The sequence below is a fragment of the Sceloporus occidentalis genome, unplaced genomic scaffold (assembly GCF_023333645.1).
Source record: "Sceloporus occidentalis isolate IW3139 unplaced genomic scaffold, rSceOcc1.0.p SCAF_150, whole genome shotgun sequence".
NCBI lineage: Eukaryota > Metazoa > Chordata > Lepidosauria > Squamata > Phrynosomatidae > Sceloporus > Sceloporus occidentalis.
The window spans coordinates 818,047-836,516 of record NW_028317130.1 but is presented as its reverse complement, the minus strand read 5'-3'; the positions used below and the strand labels follow the sequence as shown (position 1 = coordinate 836,516).

The following is an 18,470-nucleotide window of genomic DNA, read 5'->3' as shown; positions in this document are numbered from 1 at the left end:
ACTCTGGAGACCAAGGTCTGATTTCCAGCTCAGCCATGAAACCCACTGTACAAGTCATATGCTCTCACTCTCAGGAGAAAGCAATAGCAAATCTGCTCTGAACAAATCTTAGCAAGAAAACCCCATGATAGGTTCACTTTAGGATCTATAGACTTGAAGGTATACCACCACCACCACCACCACCACCAGAGAAATGCATTCTCTGTGCCCTTTTACTGGAAAAAAAACCCTTGCACTGAAATACTGGAAAGAGAGTACCTACTGCATTATTCAGTAAATGAAGGACATAATAACTTTTTCAACATTTGAATGTGTACTTCAACACTTGAATGTCGGAACATAGTAGCCAACTATGTATACACATCAGCTTGAAAATTTGGTCAACTTTTCTTTAAGGTAAGCATAGTTATTTTATGTACAGATGTTTCTTGTATTTTCAGTTTATTATCTGCTGCTTCATTTTAGTTCTTTTTCGCCACTTCTTTTTTTAATATGATTTTTGCACAATGGAAACAGATGGAAGAAAAGCTTGCTGCAAAAACAGGAAAAAGCTTGTTGCATACAAGGTATGACTTGTTTCCATGGTTTCGGCCACTGTTTGCAATGAACACTTTAGCAAGCTAGATATAATATGGCATGTGCAGAAGATGGGTGATAGAAAACATGGCTATAAATCTCATCAAATTGGTAATGGTGGTTGTGATTGTCAGTTCAGTCCAGCTGAAAAGTTCTTGTAGTTCTCAGAAAGAAGTCTTAAGTAGGATGTCTACTTTATGCTGATTTGTTTCCAGTGCTCTCTATGGAGAACTCAACACCCTTCTGTATGAATCAGTCTAATTTTGGGAAAGATGACCTGGAGTGTAGTAAGTTAAGAGAGGCTGAAAACCCATTAAGGGATGTTCTGGATTTCTTTTCTCTTTTGTAGCAAGGGACGAAATTTGTGACAAATGACTTCAAGATAGTAATACACCAGTCTCTTACGTCCATCCTGAAGAGGCTCTGTCTCCCTAACTCATCAAAGGAAAGAATGACTGGCTTGTCTAATGAGATATAAAGGTCATTCCATGCTTACAACTAAGGAATAGCATCCTCAACATGTCACTATGAACAGGAGAGAGACAACTGTGGGGATTCTAACAACCATCTGCAGGAAGACTGGCAGTCTATATTGTTTCTGTCAGGGGCCGGTGATCTGGGTGGGGTTGGAAAAATAGCTATGCATGATAGTCTGAATGTTCTTCCTGTATTGGCTACTGCTGAGCATAAGACCTTGGAACAGAACTGTCTCCCACTTCTATGACAAATTAAGGTGATGCTGTAACTGGTTTTACCGGAGGTGCCCTCCATCATTCTCCATCTGCTTAAACCTATTGATTTGCTGGAAGGAATAAGACAGAGGGCTCAGACAAATGAGAGCTCTACAAGAACTTGTCTATGACAAAGGCAAAGGAGGGCACGTGGAGATTCAGCAAGATATCCTTTCTCCTCTAGATATAAGAGCTTTAGACTAGCCCCAATCCCAAACAAGAACACAGTCCCTGTGCTAGGTTTACTCTTTCCTTCCAGGGAAGAAAGTTTTGCAATAAACATCCTGATCCAGCAAGTACATGAGGAGAAATGCTGTTTGTTCCTTTCCTCCTCAGAAAGACATACAAAAACAATCCTCTTATCTGATATGAATTCCTTGCAGCTGTTCAATATCGTAGCTGCCAAAAGAACAAAAGTATTCAAGCTTTTCTTAGTGTTTCTTAAGTTTCCCCAAATTTTCAATTGCCAACAGAAGGGCATAAACCTGCAGAGTTAAGAAGAAATCATATCCTGAACTCTTATATGGATAAACTGCAGCCCTGGTACCATATTCCATCCCCTTAAATTCCTCAAACTGCCCTTCTTTTCTGCCTCCCCAAATGGGTGGCCTGCCGGTCCTGGAAGCCCTTAGGAGAGGCAATTCATGTTTCATTTGTTTCAAGCTTCCAATAAGCACTGTTTAATATATATTTAAATGCCAATTTCAACTTCCAGATTTTGGGAATTTAGGGCATTTTTGGCTGTGGTCCTCAAGGGACCATGGGCAGAAAACTAGCCTCGTGGCTCGGCAGAGTTGTTTACATCTGCCACAGCACATAAACTTGTTTGCAGAAGTTGAAAGGATATCATTTTTGTCTCTTTCCTTAACAAAGTTCTTACTGGAATATAAGAACTTGTTCTAGTTCAAACTAAACTTTCTTTGGGCTGCCTTAGCCAAGCAATTTGTACAGTTTCATAATATATTTTGACATTACACATTGTTAACCTTCTACTGACCACCATTCTTTGGTAAGTATTTGCCTCCTAGTCATGATTTCTTCTATCTTCAAATAAAACATATTTTGCCATTTCTTCAGAACACTCACCAGTATAAACATAGGAACAATTTTTAACATTAGATTTTGTAAAATATCTTTTTGTATGTCTCTGTCACCTACAAAAAATTGAGTGTTCTTCAAGTATTTGAAATTTATTTCAATTTGTTTCACAGTTTTATCCAACTAATAAATATCAGCATCAATATGTCCTACTACAACAAATCTTCTAATAGATTATTTTTACATTGCTTGGGTGAGGATACATTAACTATTTGTATTCATGAACTGTTGCAATCTGAGCTCTTACTCGTTACTGTAATACACTGACAGCCACTGTTCCTGTGAACGTGGGACAGTGGTTCTCAAACTTTTTATCTTTGTGCCACCCTTTACATCCACATGTCGATGTTGCCCCCCCACGCTTGTCATAGTATATACATATGAAGTAATGTATATGAATAAAAATATTTCTTTTGTTTAGTGTGTTTATTTACATTCACATATTTCAACATTTTATGTTAAAAGGAAATAGATCTCTTCCTCCTCTCTCAGCCAGATGCTCCAAGATCCCTCCTTGACTTTCTTTTCCCCTCCAGAATACAAAAAAAGGAGGAGGAGGAGGTAGAATGGTCCTCCTCGAGCAACTCTTATGTCCCCAGAGGTCCCGCCCCATAGTCTGAGAACCATTGACCTGGGCCATATTTGTGTGGAAAAACAGCATGCACATTAAAGTTAATTTCAGTTATAATACAAAAGCCATGCCCTGCTAGAATCTCCCATTTTCATTCCTAGTTACAGTGAGCCCTTGATATCTGGTGTGGTTTGGTTTCAGCACCCCCTGTGGATACCAAAGTAAGTGGATGCTCAAAACCCATTAAATACAATGGTGTAGTAAAATGATGTCCCTTATATAAAATGGTAAAGCCAATGTTAGTTTTTTGGAATTTATGTATTTTTTTAAATATTTAAAAAAAAATATTCAAGCCATGCATGGTTGAATCTGTGAATAAGAAGGGGCCACTGTATTTTGATTTATCCATATTGTATTTGTATCTCAAACTTTTAGAGAAAAAATCTTGATAGATGATCAATAAAATTAAGGTCAATTTGAAAGGAATCAATAAAAATAACATACAATTGCTATCTAATTATCAAACATTATCCCTATATACTGTAATCTTTTAAGCTTTTAACATAATTATCAGTCAGTACTATATGCATCTCATTTTTCTTAAACCACACCAATAATACTTTCTCTCTGTATCTCCTGCCATGTTTATATAAGCTATTTAGGTGTTATTTGTACTAATTTTAAACTAAACACAGGAAGAGCTATAGTGAATTAGACTAAAACATTTTAGTCCATTCTGTTTATTCAGTGGCATAGACAACGGGTATCTGGGCACAAAAAAACCTGTACTTTCTTTTCTAAGAAAAAAAGGCCAAATAAGGCCCAGATTTTCTGCAAATCAAAAAGCTTTAGTTCATAAACATGATGGTGAATCTTTACTGCTATACTGAATGTAATTAGAAGTGAGAATGCATATTTAAGAGGCAAGATGGGAAAAGTGTTGTGGAAGATATTCCTTTTAACAGGACCAATAAAGTGAAAATAACACCCGAATTGTAATAATACATTCTGAGAATAAGAGCTTATTTCTTAGTTGTTTCTCTATGGCAATGAGATAATACAGAATAAGGACTGATGTCAAGAAATTATTTGTGTGGGGTGTTTGTTTTTTTGGTTAAGATTAAATTTTGCCAAATGATTGCATACAATATATGTGCCCCTCCAGTATTCTTTATTAACTCACATTTCCACTATTATTTATTTATTTATTTAATTTTTATGCTGTCTTTCTCCAGAAAGGGACTCAAGGCCCCTCACAAGATAAAAACACTTTAAAAACTTTACAAAAATGTAAAAACAGTTAAAATAATCAATTAAAACAATACAAAATTAACATAAAAACATGCAAAAGTTAAAAACATAACTGAAACACACACACCATATAAACGCCACCCTTGGAATATATATATAATAATATATTTAAAAGCCTGCTTGAATAAAACAGCTTTTATTTGCTGGTGAAATGCAAGGGAGGCAGGGGGCCAGCTTAGCCTGCCATGGAAGGGCATTCCAGAGGGTGGGAGCAGCCACTAAGAATGCTCTCTCTCATGTTCTCACCAAGCGAGCCTGGGATGGTGGTGGGACCAAGAGAAAACCTTTCCTTGAAGATCTTAGGGCTCGGGCAGGTTCATATGGGAGATATGGTCTCTCAAATAGTCTGGACCTAAACCATATAGGGGTTTATAACCAGCACTCTGAACTGTGTCCAGAAATGAACCGGTAGCCAGTGAAACTGTTTTAACAAGGGAGGTACATGTTCCCTGTAACTGGCCCTGGTCAGCATTCTGGCTGTGGCATTTTGAACCTGCTGTAGTTTCCAAAGGCAGCCCCACACAGTGTATTAATTGAGGTATGTGTCACCGTAACTACATCTCATGTCTCAATGGAATGGGTGCAGCTGGCACACTAGTTTTAACTGTACAAATGCACTCCTGGCCATTGCTGAAACCTGGGCATCCAGACTCAGATTTGAGTCCAGGAGCATACCCAAGGTGTGAGCCTAAGATTTCAAGTGGAATGTAACCCCACCCAGCACAAGCAAAGTCCCTATTCCTTGATCTCCTTTACAACAGAAGCACCTCTGTCTTGTCTGGATTAAGTTTTGTTTGAAACTTGTCTGGCATCAGATGCTGTATTAGTACAAAAACAGATTCCTTGGAATCAGATGGAAAGGTGAGTTGGGTGTCATCCGCACCACACCCCAAAGCTCTGGACGACTTCTCCCAGTGGTTTCATGTAGATATTAAATAACATGGGGGGCAAAAGAGAACCATGTGGGACTCTACAGTCCAGTGGCCAAGTCCACCAACACCACTTTCAGAACTCGATCTTGCAAGAAGGACCAGAACCACTGCATAACAGTACTCCTAAGTCCCATCCCAGAGAAGCGGCCCACAAGATACCATAGTTGATGGTATCAAAAGCCGCCAAGAATTCCAGTAGGATTAACAGGGGCATACTCCCCCTGTTCAGTTCCCTGCGTTGGTCATTCACTAAGGGGACCAAAGCTGTTTCTGTCCCATAGCCAGGCCTGAAGTCAAACTGCAATGACTCTAGATAATTGGTTTCATTCAGAAACCTTTGGAGCTGGGAAGCCACCACTCACTCCAGCACCAAGAATGGGATATTAAGAGACTGGCTGATAGTTAATTCAGAATGGTGAGATCTAAGGAGGTCTTTTTCAGTAATGGCCTTACTACAGCCCTCTTTAGGCAGGATGGAAACCTCCCTTTCTGCAGTAAGGCATTCACCACTCCCCTTACCCACTCGGCCAGTCTCCCTCTAGCAGCTTTCAGGAGCTAGGAAGGGCAAGGCTCCAGTATACACGTAGTAGCCCTCACCACATGTGGTGAGGGCCACTATGTGTATACTGGAGCCCTGTCCTTCCTGGCTCCTGAAAGCACCTAGAGGTTCTACAAGTTCTCTAACACTCTGGAAGACACTGGCTTCCAGTCCCTAATGAGTTTCCAGGAAAGAAAGAAAAATGATTGTAGCCAAAGGGCACAAATACTGTATGGTGCTGTTCCCTGACAAGTTAAAGGGAGCTGGGGGGAGTGGTCAGCATTCCACATCCAATAGCTTTGAAAGCACTGATCTATACAACTAATTCTGATAAAGAGTAGGTTGTAAATCCAGGGCATTACATTAGAGACTGGGCCTTTCGATTTAAAAAATTGTTTTAGGCTGCATCTACACTGCAGAAATACTCCAGTTTGATACTGCTTTACCTGCCATGGATCAACACTATGGAATTCTGGAAATTGTTGTGGCTTTAGTGCCACAACAAACTACAAATCCCTGAATTCCATAGCATTGAGCCATGGCAGTTAAAGCAATACCAAATCAGTTTATTTCTGCAGTGTGGATGCAGCCTTAATGTAGTTTAACCTGGCAAGTGAATGCTTAGAACAAAAGCAGAACACTAATTTTGCACCTACAAAATAACCTGTAGGGTTTTTTCCCCATTATCAGTAACACCACATCTGTGCTGCCTTATTTATACAAAGGTTCCCAAGGTAGAGTAAAATATATGTTAGAAATTGTTTTTAAGGAACTCAGGGAAGCTATATATAAAAAAAATTGCTCCACCTTTTTCCATCTTGGATTTCCCCTGACTTCCTCAATCCTATATAACTACCCCAAATCAATTCAGCAAATCAAGACAAAACAAAGTTGCCCAGTTGGTAGTTTTCCATGCTCTAGAAATGGTACGTAGTGAACTGGGTTTACAACAAACATCACATCAAACAGTACAACAGCCATACATAAAAGCCTAAATCCAATGGTTAGTCCCAACTAGAATAAATCCATTGGATCAACTGCTGCTGAGCAGAAGATCAATTTAGGGAAATCTCACTGATTCAGTGATTTTCTTGCAATTAGGACTAGTAGTTGGATTTAGCTATAAGAATGTGAAAATAAGGTTAAGTGAATTGATTGTGTGCAATGTGCATGCACTGATGCAATTTGCACGTGACATCATATTTTATGTCAAATTATTACAAAACTAATCCTCATCAGAACTGGAGATGTGATCCAAAAAATAGCATGTTCTTTACTGAAAAAGAGTATCCTGTTTACTGTCACTATCAATACAAAGTTTGATTGCAAGAAGAAGCAAGAAATCCTTTTGAGCCATTTATAGTGGCTGAACAATCTTTCCAAATATGCTGAATGAAGTCATACTAGTGCAGTGATGAATATATTTCAAAAGCTGATAAAACAACAATTCATTTAATGTTCTGCTTGTTCTCTGCAATTTCTAGCAGGATCTGGATTGCGACTGTAGTATAACTAGCAATTCATTGCCAATGAAGAAAATTTGAAACACATACATGAAAAATGATTTTCAACTTTTATTTTACTAAATATAAAATGGCAACAACTTTAACGTATGAAATTATTTATTTATTCAGTGGACGTCTGTTTTTGGGGGAAAAATCTACAGCTAATGCTTAATGTGAATACAATGGTTCAGTCAAATGAAAATCATTTTTTAAAAAAAAAACCAAACAGAGGGAGCACAAGATAGAGCAGATTCATTTGCTTCAAACTTTGCTATTTCTTTCTGACGAACTTATGGTCTTTCATGTTTTCTTCTGAGACAGGACATACATTGAGAATGTGCCATTCAGGTTTTCTCTGGGGATGTGTTTATATAAAAGTGCACCATATCAGTGATCTTACCATAATGAAGATTTATTTTAAAGACCACTGTCTTTCTATACTTTGGGACTGTTTTTCACTTGGTTACAGATTTAGATCTATGAGTACTCATGTCCAATTAGCTTTTGTACAATCTTTGTAGGAAGTCATAATGAACCTTTACATGCAGTACCCTTTCAGGTCTCTCTACGTCAACTTTTCTTACAGAAAAACATGTGCAGCCGTGCTTAACATATCTGTGCTGCATTATTCTTACTTGAGTATGTGGATATTTGGGAATTACACTGAAGTGTCTGGGATACGTAACACAGATCATGTGTAAACAAAGGCACCCCCAATAGCTCATTGTGTAATTCGTGCAAGTTATTCATGATTTCAAAGTTAGTAAGTATCACTCTTTTGAGCTTATTTTATATCTAAACAGGCATATGCCTAACTTGCAGACTCATCTAGTTTTTTCTCACATCAACACATGTACAGAAGCTACAAACCAGGGTTCAAGAGATGTTAAAAGGTATATAATAGTATTTACAGCAGTATGACAGGGCAGTAAGTACCTTTCTAACAGAGACAGATTTAGCGGGACTAAAGGCCTGCTCTGTGGTATCGAGCCCTTCAATTGTTTCCGTACAGTCTGACAGGGGAGCATCCTGCAACAGTAAATTGAGTGAACAGAGCAAACCGAGCTCAGGCTTCACATTATCAGCTAAGAGCATTGTATCATGGGCTAAAAACATGCAGGAAAACAATAAATGTTGATGCTAAAGCAATGAGAATGACACAACATGCACAGATACATTAGCCCAACCTTATCAATGATCACCATGATGATACTAGTCAAACTTCATAAAGTACAAAAGAAATAATTTGGTTATCTTTTCCTCTTACATTTATTTAGCCAAGCCATTAGTTGATATGCTTTATTGGAAAAGGCATTCCTTTGTAGATGTTCAATTAGATGACTGTAAGATAAAATCTTCTCATGACAATATAGTTTGCACTAAAGAAGCCATTACAGATAAACTGTGGAAACAACAGTTTGAACTGAGCACTTTTTCAAATATATTCAGTGATACAAAGCCTGACTAGTTCTGAGTGGATTTTTAGCCCATAGAGGAGCAACCTTTGCATGTCGCATGCACTGCAACCAGCATGAAAGGCAGCACACTGCTAGGGACATGCTTCCACGGCACTTTTGGCCCTGGGCATAGTTGCAAAGACAGAAAAATGTTACCTCTAACACTTACCTTATAAACAGTTACATTCTGTCAATTAAAGAATAATTTCATAGTGATGGATTAGGTGACAGTAGGAATTAACACTAACACTAAAAAAAATAAACATTTAAAAAAATTAACACTAACTCTGCATTTTAAAGCAGCTTTTGCTCTCACCTGTACAAGACTCCTGTCTACAACAACCCCAGAAAGAACCTGTGACTGTGGGCCAGCAGTTTTAATGTCTTGCAGGTTTTGTTCCCGAATCTGAAAAGAGAAAATACAATAAATGCCTACGAAAACAGGGGAATCTAAACTACAGTATAAACTGTTCAACTAGCCAGTATGAGCTAGTCTTGGTCAAGTTGGCTTAGATATGTAAGGTATTTCTGTGGGTAAAAAGTCTATTACTACTACTACTACTATATTTTATTATTATGATTACTATCATCATCATCATCATCATCATCATCATCATCATCATCATCATTATAGTTACAATCTACAAGGTGTTATCTACTAGATTGTGGACCATTAATAATTCAGATTCTAACCAAAAATCTAGGAATTACTGCGGTATCACCAGATAACATGACATATTCCAAGCAGTGTAACTTTTTGTAATCATGCTACTGCAATCCCATATATGATGATTTTATTCAAATATTTTAGCGATCCATCTTGAATTGCTCCTGATCCCATATCAGCACTGAAAACACAGTTATTTGGTTTTCTTAGAGGCATTGAATCTCAGTCTGTAGTCTTTTCAATGTTTCATAATATTTTCTCTGTGTGTGTCTGCTGTTCCCCAACACTGCCATATCTATAATCCAAGCTTTCTTTTTCTCAAGCAAAGTTATTAGCATATTATGTTCTAATTATTTATAATCTTAAAGCCCCATGTGGTTTTTACATCACCATTTTCAACAACCTTGTCAGGCTTAAATTCTTGCCAGTTCTTTGTGGATGGCAAATGATATTTTGCTGCTGCTGCTGTTGCTGCTGCTACTATTATTATCATCATTATTTGGGGAAATTAAAAACTAAAACAAATACAGTTAAAACACAAGGATATTATTAAACATACAAAAAGAAATAAAAAAAATATACACATACAAAAAGTTAGTTACAGTGCGCCCGCGTATACGTGGATTCCAGCATATGCTGGAAGCCCATGACAGAAGTGAGGGAGTGGCACCGGAAGGAAACAATGGCGCGTGTTCCTGTGACTTGCGCCCCATGCGCCGCCTCCGCAGGCACGAGCCCCATGCATTTGAATGGGGCTTGAGAATCCATGTTTTTTTCGCTTATGCGGGGGGATCCGGAACGGATTCCCCACATAAGGGAATGGTGGACTGTAAAATGAAATTGAATTGTCAACAGAATTAAAACCATTTAAAACAAATCCATAAAACACACCCAAAACAAACAAATAAACAAACAAAAAACCCCAGAAAAACAAAATATTATGCAAACACTTGCAGTCATTTTGTACAGGCTTCCTGGAACAGAAATGTTTTCAAGTTTTACTTCTTATTAATCTCTGCGAGTTACAAATATCACTCTCTCAGAAGTTACAAGAGCTAGGGTTTGCATTAAACCCTAGCTGCAAATTTGCTATTTTCCTCCTGCCACACAATTTGAATAAGATGCCTTTTTTTTCATAAAGAAGGAATAAAAGAAGATACAACAAAAGAACATGCTTATTATTGAAATCACAGAAATCAGCAAATTTTGGATTTTATCAAAATTCACATAGAAACTAAAGGGGACTACTGGGTCAGGACTACAAGAGCTACTTCTGAAATGCAGGGGCAATGCTGGGGCAGTGTTTTGTTTGAGTGGGAAAGGACATGGGAAGAAACAATGGATAGGGTAGGAATGAGGAAAGGAGGAAAATGCCCATCTATACCTGTGGGGATGTTTGAAAAATTTGCGGCTATTTAAATATATCCAGCAAAATACTAGCAGATCTGTGCTATTCTACCTGGTTGTTGCCAGTTTTAGGAAGATGACAAAGGACTTTGCTGAGCAACTGTAATCTGCACACTACAAGTTAAAGAGGCTACTGTTGAAAGCAAAGGAAAATTTTAATAAAAAATAAATTATTTTTGTTTTGCCTGACTTTTCCAACTTGTTTGTTAGGACAGTTGCTGTTCTTTAATATCAGTGAATGGTTTTCAGTAAACGATAAATAGAACTTCTAAATACAAACAATTCTCTTGAGAGCCCACCACACTATATGTGTCTTTTCTATTTCAACAAATATAAAAACATTCAGAGATAGCATAATGATTGCCAGTACAAACCTTGTTCCTCATTTCCTGGACCTCCTTTGGATTTGTGTTCAATGGAACAAATAGATTTTGGACAGCAGAGGTGGCAGTTCTATGTCCATCCTCTTTAGTCCACTGTAATATCAAAAACATTGCATAAATCAAAACTGTTAAAATGTCTGGAATGTTCATAGCAACAGATTTACAACACAGTAGATCATGCATATACACATCACTGAGAACTGAATCAATGATTATAGTTCACAACTTTAAAAAATAAAAGAATAACCATCTCTCACATGCGAAACAGTTATAATTAGCTGGTTGACATATTTATATATTTAGAAGAAATATGAAAAATACCACATATGAAAAACAACCTGAGTACAGAACTAGAAATGGCATTAAAGAGAAATGCTTCAATTGGCCTTCTAAAATTAACACAAATAACCTGAAAAAACAAAAGAAACCAGTAAATGTGGTTTCCAAAAAACAGATTCTTCTGTCAACCATGTGATCCACCAATGGCTGCAATCCTATGCATGCTTTCTGGGGCGTCTGTCCCTTTGAACTCAGTAAGACTTAGTACAATAAAATAAACAGCTTGTGTGCTGAAGCAGAAATCTAATAATGGTGGCAGATTTCTTTTAATTTTCACATCATTGATTCACTTCTCTGATATTTAAACACACCAAAGCCAACAAACAGCACAAGATGACAGGAATATGAAAAGCAATGTGATGTCAAGAACCAGACTCGGTGAATGATTCTTTACTATGAGTGGGCATCACCAAAGTTTGGATTCAAAACAAAACTCAGAAGGTAGCTTCTAGAACTGGGTGTTTTTTGTTTCTGCACAAGCAAATTGATGGATCAGCCTAAAGGAGGAGTTTGGTGATGTCAAGTTATTTTATATAAAGCTTACAGCTTAAAAGATTACAACAACAAAAAAAAAATCCCATACACAAAGCACTTCATGATTTCTTTGCAAGAGGTTGTTTTACATGGCCAGTACATTTAGCATGTTGGAAAGACGCTTCACATCATAGGTCTGATCTTTTTAATCTCAACTAAATTACAGGCTTAACCTCATTAATTAAATACCAATTGTTACTGCTCAGAAAATGTACTGAACATTAAAACAAACCTGTTTTACACAGATGCTACTCCCACTCCCACCCCCATAATTTCAAGGCAAAAAGATAGCCAGGAATAGAACTCTTTAAAAGCAACATAATTTTAAAATGTTTTGCAAATATGAAGTAAAAATGGAATGAACATGAAGCTATGGATACTCACTGATTCTTATTTTTTCACATTAAAACAACTCCAGCTTTATATTAAAGATATTTAATAACAATATTAAAAAACCTTATAAAACTGAAACGTTTAACAAATCAAATTATTATAATCAGATACATGAACTGTAGTAACTGCTTAAAACTTACAAACTGTTCTAGAGAAATACGAAACAAGATTATGTTTAAACTGATACCCTGACTTTACATTGGGGTTCTCAACTTTTGATCCTCTTGCTGTTTTATATTTCAGATCCCAGAAGTCTCAGCCACCATGGCTAATGATGGGATTCTGGGAACTAAAGTCCAAAACATCTGGGGACCCAAAGGTTGGGAACTACTGGATGGATTTCAGATATGAATTTCTTTTTATGCATTCAAAGAAACATAAAACCCATATCAACATCTTCAGGACACTATTATTCTCGGGAGGGGGGGGAGGAAAAAGAAAGAAAGATGGTATTTCAGATTTAACAATACTAGACACAATATAACTAAAAGAAAGAAAGTGCCAGATAGTCCATGAATCTCTCCTCCATTCTGTCTGTGCATTTCTAGTTAATACTACTTTTGCTAAGAACAACTATACTTCCCTTTGATAATCCTGAAAGGAAGAAAGAACGCAACCAAAATCTAGGGGTATATTTTACATTGTACTCAAAGAGAAAAATATGTATATAAAAGACTAGATGTTGAATTATACTATCACTAGAATGGCTATGAAGGGTTCTCATTTAATGTCTCAAGTTCCTATACTATATTCTAATCAACAATTACAAAGCCTGCATCACACACAAATTTGAATTTTAGAACTAAGAGTAGCATATACCATCACAATAAACATTTCCAAACAGCTAACACTATCCATAGCATTTTGAAAACCTTTAGCTAAGACTGAAGTGCAAATTTAACCTTCTAAATAGCACTATTTAACTAATTCGTTCTGACAGTTGCCCAAGCTGCACTTTAGTCATGCCACACCCAGCTGGTACTAGAGAAAAGATTTTCAAATTATGGCCATATACTTACATGCAATAATTCATGCAGAAGGCTATGAACACTGGGAGGCTTTAGGATAGCAGGTAAAGGAGTGAGCAGTATGTAGATGAACGAAAGAGGTCAATTTATTGAGGGAGGAGCGCTTTAAGAAAACTAAGGTTTACAGAACTCTAGCCTTTTCTCTTGTGCCACTGAAATTTAATATAATCCAATGCAGTCTCACCTATTTTACTAAATGTAATTAGTGTTCAAGTACTTAACTATGCAGGCTGCCTCTGTCTAATAATGTCTACACTGAGGAGTGCTCATATTTAAGACACAATCACTCTTTTTAAGACATTAAAAGCAGTGATATAGTGTAAGATTTAACAAGCATCATTTTAGTTACCAATACTGTCAGAAATGAAACTATTTAAGTAATTAGAATATATAAAACATCACTAATAAAACTGAGTTGTTAGTTTATTGCTACTGTTTCAGTTTGAAATGTATAATCTGTTCCTCTCCACTAAGAAATACCAATGAGAATTCATGTTGCAGTTAAAACATGAACTGTGACTGAAATACCTGAAATCAATGTCTTTGAAAAAACAGAATTTAAAAGGAAGTGCTACTGTTATATTTTATTCCCAAAGCCTCACAGTGCCTGCCACCAAAGTTGCTCTACATCATCTAACTATGAACAGTAAGGTAGGCACAGACCAAGCAGTTGGTAATACAGCTTGGCACGCAGACACCGGACGAGAGAGACTGCAGCAAGGGTTTCACGTGATCGTGTGTAATGTTCGTCCACACCTTAGTCTTCGACTTGGGGCTGCCGCCATTCTGCCCTTCTTCAGAAGCATCATCCCCTCGGCCAGAATTCAACCACCTTGTCTTCTCTCGCTGCTGTTTCTGAAAACTATGCCGCAGAGGAGAACAAGTGCCTGAGTCCCCATCACTAGCAAAAGAATACCCAGTGACACTAGCAGGAATCTCCACATCACTGTATTTTTTAGACTTCTCTCTCAGAGCAGGGCATCGATAGGGATAGCCAGTTCTGTAACCCTAAAGAAACATGACAGCAAAACACTCAGTCACTTCATGTGCACTTTATTTTGAATGCTTGCTTCTAGTTTTAAAGCCACCTAAGATAAACACAGCAACATAAACTCTCCACAACTGCATGAAAAGTACTTTCCAGATGATGTGAACCTGCTTTTCCATCCAATTATTTGGTAGTTCCACATTTCCAGGATCCATATTTCTACTTGCCACTCTCATCCTAACTGGCACTTCATTGCCTTCTAGGGTAACAAGAAGAATCTCACATTTCTCCTCGAATTTGAAGGAATGAAAGCATGAAAATTTGCCCCATTGTTGTGGGGAAGTTTCCTTACAGTGATGAGAAATATCCCCATCTCTCTTTCTTCAACTCCAAGCTAGAAATTTGCACTGGCCATTTTAACTGTGGGTAGTTAAGAAAAGAGCAAGTGTGATATAGTGGTTTGAACATTGGACTACGAGTCAAGGAAACCACGGTTTGGTTCCCTGCTAAGCCATGGAAATCCACTGGGTGACTTTGGTTGAATCACACACTCTGAGCCCCAGAAAACCCCATCTTAAGCAAGAAACATCTTCAAGGCATACAACAATAAGTTAAGAAAAAAATCTATTTAGTGCCAAAATATATCCCAGTGTTTCTCTATGGGTTCTATTTAGAGTTGGAGGGAGCAGCAGGGAATTGACCTAGATTTCCTACGAAGGCACAGTTTGAAGTCAGGGAATGCCACACACCTTTGTATTTACTAAGGAGTATGGTTTACTGGAGAGTCAGTGAGGTACAGTGGTTTGAGTGTAGGACTCTGAAGATCAGGGTTCAATTTCCCACTCGGCCGTGGAAACCCACTGGCCAAGTCCTTGGGCAAGTCACGCCCTTTTGACCCAAGAAATCCCTATGGCAGGTTTGCCGTAAGGTTGCCATAAGTCGGAAATGACTTGAAGGTGCACAAAACAACAAATTTTATTGAATCCAACTGAACACATTTCTAAGTAAACATATAACAATGTCTGATGGTCACACATTTTGGCTTGACTACAAAAATTTGGCAATCTTTGTAGTTGTCTCCACATCACCCTTTAAAAAAAAGAGCTGTCTTAAGGCTTAATACATCTAGAATTAAGGCAAAATACAATAGTACTGGCAATATCAATAGTACAAAAGAATAATAAAAAAAAAGACTGGGGCAAAATCTTTTTTTTAAAAAAAGGAGCCCCCTTTCTAATCCTAATAATCTAAAAATATTTTTCCTTCAAAAGTCTACAGCCTTCTCACTATGTATTTTCTTTTCTGTAAACCGAAACAAAATCTCCACAGCAAACCAATTTTGCAAGGCTTTTTTGATATTAAGTAGTATCTGACTGTAACAGTTGTGAGACGAATGAATGAGTTCTCACTTAAACACAGAGCTGAAGAACCAAAGAACCAAGGAATAGGGCCTAAGAACCAAACAAGATGGTTCCGCACAGAGCATTGATGTGAAGGACGGATTTGGCAGCCAAGGCGGAGAATGCTGAGGAATTTGGAAGCTGAAGCGGGGTGCTGTTCAGGTGTGATGAACTACAAAGGATGGCCAGGGGAGTGCTGTTCCCCTGAGCTGCAAACTGACAGGATAATGGACTGCTTTGAACAGCATGTATTCTCCAGAGAGAAGAAGTTGAGTAATGGGTTGCAATATTGCAAAACTTCAGCAACCAAAAAGCCAGAAAGAAAAAGGCATCAACCGTGGCACCGATGTCATCCCCAGCCTTCGAGAACACCTGATCACTGTTCAACGGAAGGAAAGTGTGTGTGAGTACTGAATGAATGTGTGAATGAAAGAAAGAGATCTTGATACCTAATGTTTGTATTGTTTTTGTTATTCAATAAATGTTACATGCATAGTGGCTAAAAACCAAATTTGGTGTCTTAAGTATCTGTGTCAGCTCTGCTTGGTAAAGTCCACGGAAAGAGAAATTTTCATTACACACTCTCTGGTTAAACGGGCTGTTCTTATAAACTTGGGTATAACACAGTAATAATCTCCCCTACATCAGTCATCTTAGGAGTGGTGCACAAAAAAATTAGTCTTACCAAATTATCAAGCATTCGCATAAGAGCTTCAAATTCCTGCTCTCCAGTCAGCCATTTGGGATAGGATGGTGTCCCCTCCCCTGCTGGAGACTCATGACAACGAGACTTTGCTTTATATTTTCCAGGGTCCAAAAGTACTAAGTTATCTGGTCCTCCTGAACTGGCCAGAGTGCGTACCTTAAAACAATAAAAACAGACCAAGTTTCTGTCACAATCAAACATAATGCAGTGGTTAGTTAGCAATTATGTTAAATACCTCATTATCGTTTGTCCTATCAAAGGGTTCTTTTTAGGGAAACTTGCCCATCCAATTGAAGAATAACGTCAGCATTCCCTTACAGTGCTGAAATAAAAATCTGCCATACATTTTCAGGCAAGGTCTTTTTGCTACCTTGTCTCCTGCTATTAGCACTAAAACATTCTGCAGTGAAGTTGTTTTTCAAATATATGTCATAATGTCAGCCTCAAAACCACAAAAAAATAAATTAAAAAAATGCTTACTTGAATTTCACAAGCAGCAGCCAAATTATGAATATAGTAGAAAGCTTCTTCAACACTTTCTCCAACTGATACCAAACCATGATTTCTGAGAATAAGAACCTTACGAAGAGAAACAGAAAAAGAATTATTGCATATTAGAGGAATTCCAGACCAAACTTTCTCCTTGCCTTTTGTACGTTGGTTAAGTTACTAACCTTGCTTTTGGGGCCCAGATTTTTCTGAATCAGCACTTTTTCCTCTTCATCCACAAGAATCCCATGATAATCATGATATGCTACCTCTCCAAGTGACAGTGCCTCAGGTGAAATTGGCAGGAGACCACATTTCATTGCAGATACCTGATAATATTACAACACATTTTATAAAGAGGAGTATAATAAAAAAATGGAAATCCTGTATTTACAGACAATTTCTGTTCTTCTCAGGATAACAGCTGGTGGGAGGCAAAGTTCTCCTTGAGGCTAGAAAGGCAGCCTCCAAATGGAGGCAACACATCTCTTCTGATGGAGACAACACATCTCTTCCCAACATATAAATGTTAAATACAAGATACCATCCAAAAATCAAACTCTAAAACTGAACAGGACCATGGAAGCAAAAATCAAAATTGAACAAGGAGGCAGGATGAATTTGAAATGCTACAAACCTTGCACTTTAAAAATAATTTTGAAATGTTTTTTTCACAAACAGGCCAGAAACCCTAAGTAATTTGCTCAAGGAATAAAATGTGCCCAGGGGGATCAAATGGGGAATCTTTTCTCCTCAGCTGTCTAAATAGGCAGCTTTGTCTGCAAAGCAAGTTGGCAGAAAAATAATGTATCGACAGAGACAGAGGTCAGGTCTAGCTTTGATTTTGATTCCAATTCTATCTCTACCTCAATGGCTTAAAACAGGCTGGGAGAGATCTAGCAAAACTGCACCTAGAAGATGGCTTTTCTAATTTAAAAAACAAGGATGTATAAGAATGTTGTCAGCTGAACTGTGGCCCATTTCTGCATGACAGGCTTTCCAAATTTGGGCAATAGTGGTTCAAATGCTCATTGTGTGCCACTTTGCCAGTTGAGATTTTCTTGTTCTTGTTCTTTTTATACAATTGTTGTGCCTAGTACAATTTGCCATCGAGGAAGTGTTCAAAGGAAAGTAAGAATGAACACTGAAGCAGACACTTGGTCTGCTGGTGTAATCACAGATTGTACAGTAATGGCCCTGGCTGCAAATGTCCACTGGCAATAGCTGTATAAAAGAGACAATTCATCATGAGAGAACAATACATCTCTCCCCTCTGTCACAGTACCAGACTGGAGCAAATGAAGCCCAAGTTTTTCTCCATTCTGTTCTCTTTCTTTGCTTTGCTTTAAAAAAAAAAAAGATGCCAGCCTCTCACAAAGCAACAGCCCTGCTGAAGCCTGACTGGACTGGAGAATAT

General features: G+C 37.8%; 1 protein-coding gene across 15 annotated transcripts in view; it reads right to left on the bottom strand.

Moving 5' to 3' along the window:
- LOC149280653 (alpha-adducin) overlaps positions 1 to 18,470 on the bottom strand; it is a 69,091-nt gene that overhangs the window by 18,660 nt on the left and 31,961 nt on the right. For 5 of the 15 annotated variants that reach the window (XM_089500244.1, XM_089500243.1, XM_089500246.1 and 2 more), the window contains exons 7-14: positions 17,239 to 17,382; positions 17,045 to 17,143; positions 16,544 to 16,720; positions 14,134 to 14,478; positions 11,168 to 11,269; positions 9,036 to 9,125; positions 8,889 to 8,906; positions 8,199 to 8,291 (exon numbers count right to left, since the gene is read on the bottom strand). In XM_089500244.1, coding sequence (XP_089356370.1) covers positions 8,199 to 8,291; positions 8,889 to 8,906; positions 9,036 to 9,125; positions 11,168 to 11,269; positions 14,134 to 14,478; positions 16,544 to 16,720; positions 17,045 to 17,143; positions 17,239 to 17,382 — 1,068 coding nt within the window. The remainder of the gene's footprint in view (positions 1 to 8,198; positions 8,292 to 8,888; positions 8,907 to 9,035; positions 9,126 to 11,167; positions 11,270 to 14,133; positions 14,479 to 16,543; positions 16,721 to 17,044; positions 17,144 to 17,238; positions 17,383 to 18,470) is intronic. The other 10 variants (XM_089500245.1, XM_089500255.1, XM_089500257.1 and 7 more) reach the window with 6 other exon arrangements.